We start from the raw sequence: 12,233 nt of genomic DNA, 5'->3' as shown, positions 1-12,233 counted from the left end.
AAATTCTGGGAGACAGTGAAGGACAGGGAAGCCTAGTGTGCTGCAGTCCATGGGGTCACAGTGTCAGACACAACTTAACAACTGAACCACCACCTGTGGACAAACTGGAGCCCTAAACAGAGCTGGCTTTTCTCTCAAGAGGATTTCCCTTCTGCCAGGAGTGCCACAACCCTGGATCCTCCTACCTTTTCTCCCACCCAGAGCCCCAAACTCAGTCAAGTTGTCCCCCTTCCCACTTCTCATCACAGCACGTGTAGTTCGCAGCGGCTCACTGGGAGCTTCAGAGACCACCTCTGCCTTGGGAACCAGCCTGAGGACTGAATTGCTACTTGGTTCTCCCTACCTTGCAAACTTTAGGTTCTGAATCAAGTCCATTAACCTCACACTGCACCATTTGCAGAATGAGATGAAGCCCTACTGTTGTCAGGCTGCGTGGGGATTTCAGACAAGGATGGAAGTCTTCAGTGGCTGGTGCCCACTGAGAGCCCATCCAGTTAAGTGCTGTTGAAGTGCCCAGAGCTCTCAGGGGCCAGCCTTCTGGTCCAGAGGGTCACCTCCCAGCCCCACCCCTACAGAGAGGTCAGAGGTAAAAGAGCACAACACAAATCCTTTATTAATAGTTTATAAGACAACCAGGGGATTCAAGTGATGCCAGGGAGGCAGAAAGAACAGTGGGCCCCAGTGAGGGTCCGGGTCTTAGGCCCCATTGGACTGGGCTCCCCTTATAGAAAAGGGCAGCTCTTCCACTTGCAGCCCAGGGCTAGGCCCTGCCTGAGGCTCCCATGCCTGCAGGGAGCACAGGCAGAAGAAAGACATGGCTGATGGCTATCCCTGAGGAAGCGGTGAGATCAGGGCTCCTCCTTCCAGTGCCCAGCTGGATCAGGCCCTCTTTCCAGTCCCCAGCTCTGGGAGCAAACAGCTTGCAGGTGAGAGAGCTCAGGGCCCCTGCCTAAAGGTCTTTCCTCCCTGCGTGGCCAAGTGCGAGGAGCAGCTGAGAGCCTTCTTTCAGTGGCAGAACCAGAGGCGCTGCAATGCTCGCCCACTCGGAGGGGGAACCCTGGAAAGGTTATGCACCAATCTGTCAAAAAGACCATATCTGAGCTCCGAGCATCAGTCCATCCCCCAGCCCAGCACCCAAAGGCGGCACTGAGAGAGCTGGGAGGGGTCCCAGAGCTGTGTCTGGCCCAGGCCTCGCCCCCCCTCCAAGTCCAAAAGGCAGCTGGACCCAGGTCTAGGCGGGATGGCACCTATCTGGCTTGCAGGTGGTTGTGGAGCTGCTCCGCCTGGCTCTTCAGGCGCTGGAATTCCTCTTGGATGAAGTCCGTCAGGGCTTTGCGCATCTCCACCTGAGGGCGAAGGACTGGGGCTGCCACGCAGTCCTTAGGGAGCTTCACCCGGGGTGCCTGGGGAAGCCAAGGGCACTGGGACGGGCGAGGACAGCCCCAGGGAGAAACTCACCGCTGACTTGTTCTCTGCCCGCAGCCGTTCGAGCACAGGCCTGGCACTGAAGGGCTTGCCAATCAGCACGGTGATTTTCTGCGGGGAGACCAGCCGCCAGTGGATTGACAGGAGCGGGGGGTGGGGTGCCCACAACCCCAGTGCTAAGATGCTGAGTACCCCCTTGGGTCCACCCTCCCTCTTTAAAATGGGGTGATTGGGCTCAGTGACATCCAAGGGCCCTGCCAGTCCTGGGGTCCATGCCCAAGTCGTCCCTATCCTCCCCTTGCCCTGGCCGTGGTGCCAGGAAACCGCCCATCATCTCTGCTTCACTCTGTTCCCTCTGCTGCAAGCCCAGCCCCTCTTGAATCTGGGCTCAGTGGTGCCGCATGGGAGTCACAGGGCAGAGGGCAGACAGACAGACAGACAGACATGATCGGTGGCCCCACCTACCTGCCCAAAGCGGGGGAAGTAGGGTGGGCTGTTAGGAAGGACGTCGTTCATTCCTACGGCACAGCAGACAGAGAGCCAGGGTGCAGGTGTCGGGGGTGGAGCGGGGCAGTCTGGGCACCCTGCCTCGACCACCCAGAGGAGACCCACCCCACAAGACCACTGTGCAAAGCCCTTCTCCCTGGGCTGCAGCAGTGGCCCGAGAGGTAGGCTCACCGACATGCCACAGGGGCAGGATGATCGGATTGAGATGACATTCGGCAATCAGGCGACCTATTCCTGCCCAGGGGGAAGAGGCAGAAACATTGGCATGAGCGGCGTTTTGGTGCCAGCCTGTGGACAGGGTCGCTCCTGCCCTTCCTGCAACCCCATTCAAAGCAGCTGCCCTGGGCCATCTCCTCTTCCAGGCAGGCCTTGGTCTGGGCCCGTCCCCCTCCTGTGGCAATGATCACAGTTATCCGCCCCACATGCCCGGGTCCCACCCAGCCAGAAAGGACCAATGGCTCTTACCCCACTTGAAGCGGAGGAACTCGGAGCTCATGTTCACCTTCCCTGTCAAGAGAGAGGATGGAGTTGCGGCTTAGGGGCCACTGGGAGGAGGTAGAGGGCAGTCCCATCCAGATCCTCGAGCGAGTTGCAACCCTGCTAGCGCCACTGACCTTCTGGGAAGATATGCACCCAGTCCCCGTGGTTGAGCTTCTCCAAAATGAAATCCATTCCCTTCTGGTAGACACCATCTCCTGCCAATGAGAAAGTCTCCTCCGTCAGTCTCGGTTGTCCCAGGACCCCCCTCCTCCACTTCACCCTCAGGGCCTGGTCCATGGAACACCTCAGATGGTAAAGCGTGTGCTTGCAACGCGGGAGACTCGGGTTCAATCCCTGGGTTGGGAAGATCCCGGAGTCGGGAAGATCCCCTGGAGAAGGAAATGGCAACCCACTCCAGTACTCTTGCCTAGAAAATTCCATGGATGGAGGAGCCTGGCGGGCTACAGTCCATGGGATCGCAAAGAGTCAGCCACAACTGAGTGACTTCCCTTACTTCCTTACGACCCATCTATGACCCTGTCTTCTGCCCGTCAGTCCAAGCACAGCTGCATCCCCTGAGCAGCTCCGGCTGTGGTCGGACACCTGCAGTGTGTGCCCTCTCGGACCCCCAAACCGATTACTGTCCTCCCTGCCCCCGCTTCCACAGTTGGGCTCTTGGAGCCTCGGGACGAGCTAATCCAGGGGCAAGCCTCCCAGTGGCTGCCGCTGGCCCAGAGGAAGCTGCAGGAGCAAAGCAAGGCTATTTGTGATCTCCAGTCTCACTGGGGCCCAGGGTTCTGCATAGCAAGCCTTTCCCCAGGGTCTCTTCCAGGCCAGTTCCCACAGGCACCCCTCAGGGGCCTCTGAGCCTCACCTGAGTCCTCAGCCTCTGCCGTCCCTCCCTCCTGCTGGCCCCTTCCTCAAAGGGCACCCCTTGAAAACTCGAGTCGCCCTTGTAAAGAATCCGCCTGCAATGTGGGAGACCTGGGTTTGATCCCTGGGCTGGGAAGATTCCCCTGGAGAAGGGAACGGCTTACCCACTCCAGTATTCTGGCCTGGAGAATTCCATGGACTTTATAGTCCATGGGTCGCAAAGAGTTGGACACGACTGAGTGACTTTGACTCACAGTGTCACTGAGAGTTGGGGAAAAGTCAAATCTGCTACACGGAAAATGCTGTGGCTGAGCCATCCCCAATGCTGGCAACACTGCCTCAGAGATGCCCCGAGACTGTGACACTGGCCCCAAGTGGCCCAGCGGTCAGCAATAACCCAGACACGACTGCTGGCTCTTGACTTGGAAGTCACATGGGGACAATCTGTGCCCACACGCAGTAAAAACCTTGACCTTGCTTGTCAAGCCTGTCCGGAGAGTGGACAGAGACCGAGAAAGATGGAGGCTGAAAAAGAGGGGTAAATATCCTTACCTCATCAAGTGAGGAGTAGAGAGCCACAACACAAAGGGGGAGAGTGGGGCTTCCCTGGTGGCCCAGTGGCTGAGATTCCACACCACCCACTGCAGGGGGTGCGGGTGCATTCCTGGTCAGGGAAGTAAGATCTTGCTTGCCCTGTGGCATGACCAAGAAAAATAAACAGGGAGACACAGACAGAGGGATGGTAAGACTACCTGGGCAGATGCCCTAAGAAATGGACTTCCAACCTGTTCTCTGCAAGGCCAAGTCTTTGGAAGGTGCAAGATAGGGATCTAAGAGTCTCAACCCAATCCACATGGGAACGGCCTGGCAGCTCCCTCAGGGGCTGGAGTTGGGAAGCAGTCACCCACTGCAGTTTCTCTGGGTGTCATGAGTGAGAGCTGCAGGTTCCCTACTTGGGATCACATGACCTGCTAGGGCTGGGCTTCAGAGGCACAGGCTCCTGCTTGACAAAAACCCACTGGTGTGAACCAGCCTTTCAGCTCGCGATCAAAATTTTAAAATTCTATGCTTGGGGAGCAACCCTTCAGGATGTTTAGCTTTTACAAATGCTATTTCTACTCACTTGCATGGCTTGTGCAAGATCACTTTGATACTTCATGTCCTAGCATGAGGTGGGGAGGAAATTTTCTGGAACACAGAAGCAAAGTATACTGGATACTTCCTTTGCTTCAATTGTTAGGCCTTTACTGCACGAACAATGCATTTGACAGCTTGTCCCTTCCCGCATTCTCTCACCAGAAGGTGCTTAGGATTAAGACTGCACTTGCTATTTTTATTGTACCCTAAAATGTAGATACAGGTCAAAAAGAAGAACAAGGCTAGAAGTGGACACGGAAGGCCCCTGAGGTCACAGAAAGGAGGGACTGAGACTCAAGACAGAGTACCTGAGCAGCATCAGCATCGCTCAGAGCAGTGCATGATGGATACCACGGTCAACTGCCAAGACACGGGGGCCTCTGCTTGTGTTTTGGGGAGATGAAGTTGCCTCCAAATGCAGCAAAAAGAGAGTGTTCCAGGCAGGGGTCTCTGGGGAGTAAGTAAGTCTGCAGACCTGAGGGGTGGGCACTGCAACTTTTCATTGGATGGTGATGGTTTAGTCGCCAAGTCGTGTCTGACTCTTGCGACCCCATGGGTTGTAGCCCGCCAGGCTCCTCTGTTCATGGGATTCTCTGGGCAAGAATACTGGAGTGGGTTGCCATTTCCTTCTCCAGAGGCTCTTCCCAATGCAGGGATTGAACCCAGATCTCCTGCATCGCAGGCAGATTCTTTTCCGACTGAGCCAAACCATCATTACCGTTTCCACTACTAGCAATAAGGTTCCCCTGACCTCGAACACCCCCTGGTTACTTCCTCCTGATACCCCAACTTCTGGGAGGAGTGGCCCCCCTTGCTGGGCCCCTCCCCACCACTCCCACAGCTCCAATGGCTGTCAGTTCAGGGAATTGGCTTCTCCAGGGTCACGGGAAGCTTCCACAATAGCCAGGAGCCCTGTTTGGCTCCCTGCTGCACTGGGGGCTTGTGTCTCCACTGTGGTAAGGGGCTGTCCTGGTCTCTTCTCTCCCCCTCTATGCTCTCATTTCTGTGTGGCTGACTTTGTTTGCACCAGAGTTCCCAGGATTTTTAGAGTTCCAGAATGGCACATCACACTGTCTCTGGATTGCTCCCTCCTAGGGTGACAGGGTTTCTCAACATCCTGCTGCTTGTTCCTGGTCCCATCCTCCCAGTGGCTCCCTGGCACCTGCCATCACCTAGCGTCATCGTTGAGTTTTCTTCTCCTTGCCCCCCACCCTCGGCCACAAGCAATCTATCAACAAGTCCTAGCAACTCCACCTCCAAAGCACAGCCCAAAGCACGTGGTCCCTGGCTCTCTGTGGTGACCCCCAGAGGCCCTGTCACCAGAGGAACCATGACAGCCCCTAACCAGGGTCCCGGCCTCCACTCAATCCCGATTCTGTCCACCAGGTACACTGCAGCCCGGGGGCTCTCTCTCTCTTAACCACACAAGAAAGCACATCAAATTCTTAGCATGACTGTTCTAGAAGCTTCACAGGCAGCCCGCAACCTACATTTTCTGCCTTGGTCACGTACCCTTCCGGGGTTTGCTACGTGCTTCCTGGGTCTAGGATGCCTTGCCTTTCATACTCTGCTGGGAAAAATCCCACTTCCCCAGAGGAACAAGCAAGCTGGATTTGAATCCAGGCTTGGCCACCTCTCGCCCTGTGATCTTGGCCCCACAGCTTTCTCTCTCCGAGCCCCTTTTTCTGGAGAAGGGGGATCCGAATGGCCCCGACCTTCTGAAGCTTTCAAGAGGTGCGAAGTAATCACTCCATGTCACATGACTCGACACAGAAGCCTGTTTTCACAAACTCATAGCCTCTGGCACGTGCCACCACCATCACTGACTGATGACACCACATGGCCATCAGTGCATCTCTTAGCAACGGCCTCCGGAGAAGCAACTGTGGATAATGTCTCCTTGACCTCCAATGCCAGAGCCCCAGGACACCCAGTCCTCCGACACTCGCAGGGAAATTGGTGCTCTCCAAGAAACCATTGCTCCCTCCTCCCAGATGATGGAGGTGGGCCTCATGCGAGTGAGGCAGCCGCCCCTGGCACCCAGGTGGCCTGTCCCACTGGAGTCCCTCAACTCCCAGTGCAGCTGAACCAGAGACACTGCCACCAGTCTCCCTGCCCCTGGAAGGGTCAGAGAAGCGTCCCTGGCACCCAGCAGCCCAACAGCCCCTCGTAGAGGAGCAGCTCACCTCGGCACACGGGCACACACTTGCCCAAGCTGAAGAAGTGTGAGTGCAGCTCCTTGGTGAAGCAGATGTCTGCAGCTGTGGGGGTCCTGGAGTGGGGACGGATGCAGTCACCCCGGCTTCCTCTGCACCCTGCTTCCCTGCCACCCTCCTCCCACCAGCGTGCTGCCTAATGGCATTGGCAATGCAGAATGGAGGCACAGGAGGGCCAGTGGGGTCCCACCCTAGGCCCTGCCTGGACTGCTGGAGGCCACCTCCTGAGCAGGCCAGGAGGAGGGCCAATCTGGGCAGATGGGTAAGGCCTGCTGGGCCCACCGTGGGGATCCATTCCTCCTCACCAACGCATCAACTTCAGGTTCCAGATATGACGGAGTTTCAGGATCCCTGGAGGAGAGAAGGCTGCATGCCCCAACTGAGCTTGTACCTAGTGGGGCACCACTTTCTGTCACCCTGTTTCAGGGAATGAGGGACAAGGACATTTCCCTATAGCCCAAAGAGCTATCTTCCAGACCCTTCGGCTGAACGCCCAAGTTCTCCTGGCTCCTCCATCTTCCACCCCCTATATCTTAGTAGTCACCACATCCGGTCTGCCTACCTCCCTGATATATGCTAATGCTGCCCATCCCTGCTGACTCAGCATTAAAGAATCCACTTGCAATGCAGGAGATGGGAGTTCGATCCCTGGGTGGGGAAGATCCCCTGGAAGAGGGCATGACAACCCACTCCAGTATTCTTGCCTAGAGAATCCCATGGACAGAGGAGCCTGGTGCACTGCAGTCCATGGGGTCGCAAAGAGTCAGACAAGACTGAAGCGACTAAGCATGCACACATAGCACATCCTTTTAACTATTCCTCCACTGTCACTGCCACCACCCTGGTCCAGGTGACTGGATGGCACTAAAACCTTCCTCCTGGTCCCTGGGATCTGCCTCTGGCACCCTACAGGCCATCTTCTGCCCAGCAGCAAGTGTGTGCTCTGAAAGACTGAATTGACCACACAGCTCCCCATGAGCTCCCTGTCCTCGTCCAGCAGTGGGAGCTCTGGACACCCCTGTAGCCAGCCACCTGGGTTATTGGAGCTAAGCAACTCCCTGTGAAGTCAGCACAGCAGAACTTCTAGACTCCCCAGTGAGGCTGGTCGAAGGCTACAAACCCAGTCTGGGGCAAAGCCGGAACCAGAACACAGGTCTTCTAGCCCCTAGCCCAGAGCTTCCTTGACAGGACACCCTATGCTCCTCAGATTTATTCCCAAGGCTCTTCCGAACCATCAACAGTTTAAAGAATGGAGGATCCCGCAGGCCTGATAGCTCAGAGTAAAGTAGCTGTCAGACCTTGCCCTGTGGTCATCTCACTTCCCCCAAATTCCAGAGGCCCTCTCCCAATCACACTGCCTAGGAGAATGCTGAAGGGGCCACAAAATAAACTTTCATCCCTGGGGCAGGACACCCCTTAAACAGGAGTGTCAGGGCCGGGCAAAGAGCCCTGTGAGTTTGTTCTGCTTGTTTGGCCCTGACCCAGGTTCCCTCCTTGCCTCCCCAAGCCGAGCACGCTGGCCCGTGTACCCCAGAGATGAGGGTCATCCATGCACGACTGGTGATTGGAGACCGTGATGAGGGGTGTGGCTGGGCCTCGGTTCTCGATGAGCTCGTACAGCACCTCCTTGTTGTGGACGGTGAGGTGGTTCATGCACTCTGAGGGGAGACGGGCAGGGTAGGGATCTTGGCTTCTTTCCCCAGGGGCCCAGGGCTCCCCGCTACCAAGCCAGCCCCTGCCAGCGCCCCGAACCCCAACTCTGGCTGGGCGTGGAGCCACGCGGCCGACCCTGCCTCGGCTGTGGGCCCACTCACTGGTCCAGAAGCAGCTGTAGGTGCCCACCAGGCCCATGACGACGCTGCTGGCCAGGGTCCAGGTGAGCGGCGGCACCGCGGGGAACGGCCATTTCACGTGGAGGGGCATCTCCCCCGCGACCCAGCTTCCGCCACAGCCCCAGCGGCCCGGCGCTCCCCTTGCCCTGTGGCAAGCCTATAGGGGCCGCTCTAGGTCTACGTCCTCAACCGCTCGGGAGCCGAGTCACTAAACAGGCCCACGGACGGGCGCCACAGCCCGGCGCGACAGGGCACTCGACCAAGATCACCTCGCAGGTCGGGCCTGAACCGGGCCCAGCCCCGGCCTCGCTCTCGCGCCACCCACCAGCCGTCCCAGAACCAAGAAACCGGGAGCGCACCCAGGACCCAGGACTGATGGCGGCGGTAGCCGCGAGCTCCGCGGACCCGCCGGAAAGCGAGACTGCGGTGGCGCCGGGCTCGACCGCCGACTGTCGCAAAACGCGCTCAGGCCGCTGGATGGCAGCGATGACAGGCTCACGGGCGGCTTGGCCCCGCCACGCCACGGCCCCGCCACGCTCCGGCGCAGGAGGGGCTCGAGCCCCGCCCCCCCTTCCAAGTCCACTTCCCTTTTGTCTGCTTTGTTCGTCCTTGGAAAAGTCTCCGTGATTAACGTGCTGCCTGGCACGTTTATCTGACGCCACTCAAGGTCAGGGTTGGCAGAGCCCTTTTAGTTTTTTCCCCTTTCTTTTTTTTTTTTTTCTTTTTTTGTGAGAGGTCAAGAACACATTAATTAAGAAGCTGCCTTCATCCACCTGATATCACCACATACGGATAAGGTCTCAGGCGAGCTGAAAGTTCCACAAGGCCTGCTGCTGCTGCTAAGTCGCTTCAGTCGTGTCCGACTCTGTGGGACCCCTGAGACGGCAGCCCACCAGGCTACCCCGTCCCTGGGATTCTCCAGGCAAGAACACTGGAGTGGGTTGCCGTTTCCTTCTCCAATGCGTGAAAGTGAAAAGTGAAAGTGAAGTCGCTCAGTGGTGTCTGACTTTTCACGACCCCATGGACTGCAGCCTACCAGGCTCCTCCATCCATGGGATTTTCCAGGCAAGAGTACTGGAGTGGGGTGCCATCGCCTTCTCCGCCCCCTTTATTTTCATTAATTTCATCTAACATGGAATTAACTACTTTGTAGCATTTTTATTATATAGATTATTTTATGAATGTACCATATGTAATGTTATTACACTACGTAATTTTACATAATTATCTACATACACTTCAAAATTCAGACTTAAATTGAAGAAAGTAGGGAAAACCATTAGACCAATCAGGTAGGACCTACATCAAATCCCTTACAATTGTACAGTGGAAGTGACAATAGATTCAAGGGATTAGATCTGATAGAGTGCCTGAAGAACTATGGACGGAGGCTTGTGACATTGTACAGGAGGCAGGGATTAAGACCATCCCCAAGAAAAAGAAATGCAAAAAGGCAAAATACTTGTCTGAGGAGGCCTTAGAAATAGCTGAGAAAAGAAGAGAGGCAAAAGGCAAAGGAGAAAAGGAAAGATATACCCATCTGAATGCAGAGTTCCAAAGAATAGCAAGGAGAGATAAGAAAGCCTTCCTCAGTGATCAATGCAAAGGAATAGAGGAAAACAATAGAATGGGAAAGACTAGAGATCCCTTCAAGAAAATTAAAGATACCAAGGGAACATTTCCTGCAAAGATGGGCACAATAGAGGACAGAAATGGTATGGACCTAACAGAAGCAGAAGGTATTAAGAAGAGGTGGCAAGAATACACAGAAGAACTATACAAAAAAGATCTTAATGACCCAGATAACCACGATGGTATGATCACTCACCTAGAGCCAGATATCCTGGAATGTGAAGTCCAGTGGGCCTTAGAAAGCATCACTACGAACAAAGCTAGTGGAGGTGATGGAATTCCAGGTGAGCTATTTCCAGTCCTAAAAGATGATGCTGTGAAAGTGCTGCACTCAATATGCCAGCAAATTTGGAAAACTCAGCAGTGGCCACAGGACTGGAAAAGATCAGTTTTCATTCCAGTCCAAAAGAAAGGCTATGGCAAAGAATGTTCGAACTCCCGCACAACTGCACTCATCTCACATGCTAGCAAAGTAATGCTCAAAATTCTCCAAGTGAGGCTTCAACAGTACATGAACTGAGAACTTCCAGATGTTTAAGCATGGTTTAGAAAAGGGAGAGGAACCAGAGATCAAATGTCCATCTGATGGGATCATACAAAAAGCAAGAGAGTTCCGGAAAAACATCAACTTCTGCTTTATTGACTACACCAAAGCCTTTGACTGTGTGGATCACAACAACAAACTGTGGAAAATTCTTCAAGAGATGGGAATACTAGACCATCTGACCTGCCTCCTGAAAAATATGTATGCACATCGAGAAGCAACAATTAGAACAGGACATGGAACAATGGACGGGTTCCAAACTGGGAAAGGAGTATGTCAAAGCTGTATATTGTTACCCCATTTATTTAACTTTTATGCAGAGTACATCATGTGAAATACCAGGCTGGATGAAGCACAAGCTGGAATCAAGAAATATCAATAACCTCAGATATGCAGATGACACCACACCTAATGCCAGAAAGCGAAGAAGAAATAAAGAACCTCTTAATAAAGGTGAAAGAAGAGAGTGAAAAAGCTGGCTTAAAACTCAGCATTCAAAATACTCAAATCATGGCATCCGGTCCCATCACTAAATGGCAAATAGATGGGGAAACAATGGAAACAGTGACAGACTTTATTTTCTTAGGCTCCAAAATTCCTGCAGATGGTGATTGCAGCCATGAAATTAAAAGACACTTGCTCCTTGGAAGAAAAGCAATGACCAACCTAGACAGCATATTAAAAAGCAGAGACATTCCTTTGCCAATAAAGATCCGTCTAGTCAAACCTGTGGTTTTTCCAGTAATCATGTATGCATGTGAGAGTTGGACTATAAAGAAAGCTGAGCGCGGAAGAATTGATGCTTTTTTAAACTGTGGTGTTGGAGAAGACTCTTGAGAGTCCCTTGGAGTCCCTGTATTCCTTAAGCAGTAATATTTTTAGTTTTTATTTTTTAAAGCACAGCATGACTTCATGTATTTAAAAAACATTTCCCCAGCAATTTCTTGGCGGTCCAGTGGTTAGGACTCGGCGCAGGTTCCGTCCTTGGTCCGGGAAATAAGTACCTGCAAGGTGTGGCGAGGCCAAAAAATTTAAAAATGCTCAAACCTTCTGCTCATCACCACCCCCAATCCATGAGTGGGTAGTTGCGGGGAAGACCGCACTACAAAACAGCCAGTGAGGACCCACCGCCGGGCCGCAGAACCCGCGCGAGTCGCCCACTTGTCCCAGCAGCGACCCCCACGGGGACTCTCCTCGCGGTCTGCCCTGGGCTCCACCTACACTGCGCGTTCCTGCGTCTGCTCGCCTGCGGCCATGCAGAGAACCTAGGAGTGCGCGGCCCGAGGACTTGAAGAGAAGGCTCTTGTCCTGGGGGGGTGGGGCGGTTGGGGGGCGCCCAGGCTCGCCGCGGGGCTCCCCTCGGTGCACCAGGAGCTCCAGGTCGGGCCTAGGACCGGCTCTGAGTCACGGCTCGCCCGGCGCCTCAGAGCCTCCGCCGCCGGCGGCGCCCGGTCCCTCGCGGGAGGGGAAGGCGGAGTCTGCTGAGAAGGCTGGCGGCCGGGTCAGCGCTTCCCAGGCCTGCGGGCTGCCCTCCCTTCCGCCGCCGAGGCGGAGCCAGGGCCGCGCCCGCCCGCCGGAAGGGTGAGG

At 55.0% G+C, this 12,233-nt stretch overlaps 1 protein-coding gene across 4 annotated transcripts; it reads right to left on the bottom strand.

Moving 5' to 3' along the window:
* Positions 1-587: 587 nt before the first annotated feature.
* Positions 588-8,877, bottom strand: TAFAZZIN (tafazzin, phospholipid-lysophospholipid transacylase). Of its 4 annotated transcripts, XM_005227723.5 has the most exons (11): positions 8,453-8,877; positions 8,168-8,296; positions 6,944-6,989; positions 6,609-6,694; positions 2,547-2,627; positions 2,398-2,439; positions 2,104-2,166; positions 1,891-1,943; positions 1,459-1,536; positions 1,248-1,346; positions 588-1,057 (listed from the first exon to the last, which is right to left on the bottom strand). In XM_005227723.5, the coding sequence occupies exons 1-10, from the start codon at positions 8,559-8,561 to the stop codon at positions 1,248-1,250; spliced, it is 786 nt and encodes a 261-aa protein (XP_005227780.1). In that variant the 5' UTR covers positions 8,562-8,877; the 3' UTR covers positions 588-1,057. The 4 variants fall into 4 exon arrangements, with proteins under 4 accessions (XP_005227780.1, XP_002699760.1, XP_059739665.1 ...); XM_002699714.6 differs by having other exon boundaries at positions 588-1,346; XM_059883682.1 differs by lacking the exon at positions 8,168-8,296 and having other exon boundaries at positions 588-1,346.
* Positions 8,878-12,233: the final 3,356 nt, after the last annotated feature.

Source organism: Bos taurus, chromosome X, assembly GCF_002263795.3.
Source record: "Bos taurus isolate L1 Dominette 01449 registration number 42190680 breed Hereford chromosome X, ARS-UCD2.0, whole genome shotgun sequence".
NCBI classification, from domain to species: Eukaryota; Metazoa; Chordata; class Mammalia; order Artiodactyla; family Bovidae; genus Bos; species Bos taurus.
This window is presented reverse-complemented; position numbering and strand designations above follow the sequence as displayed.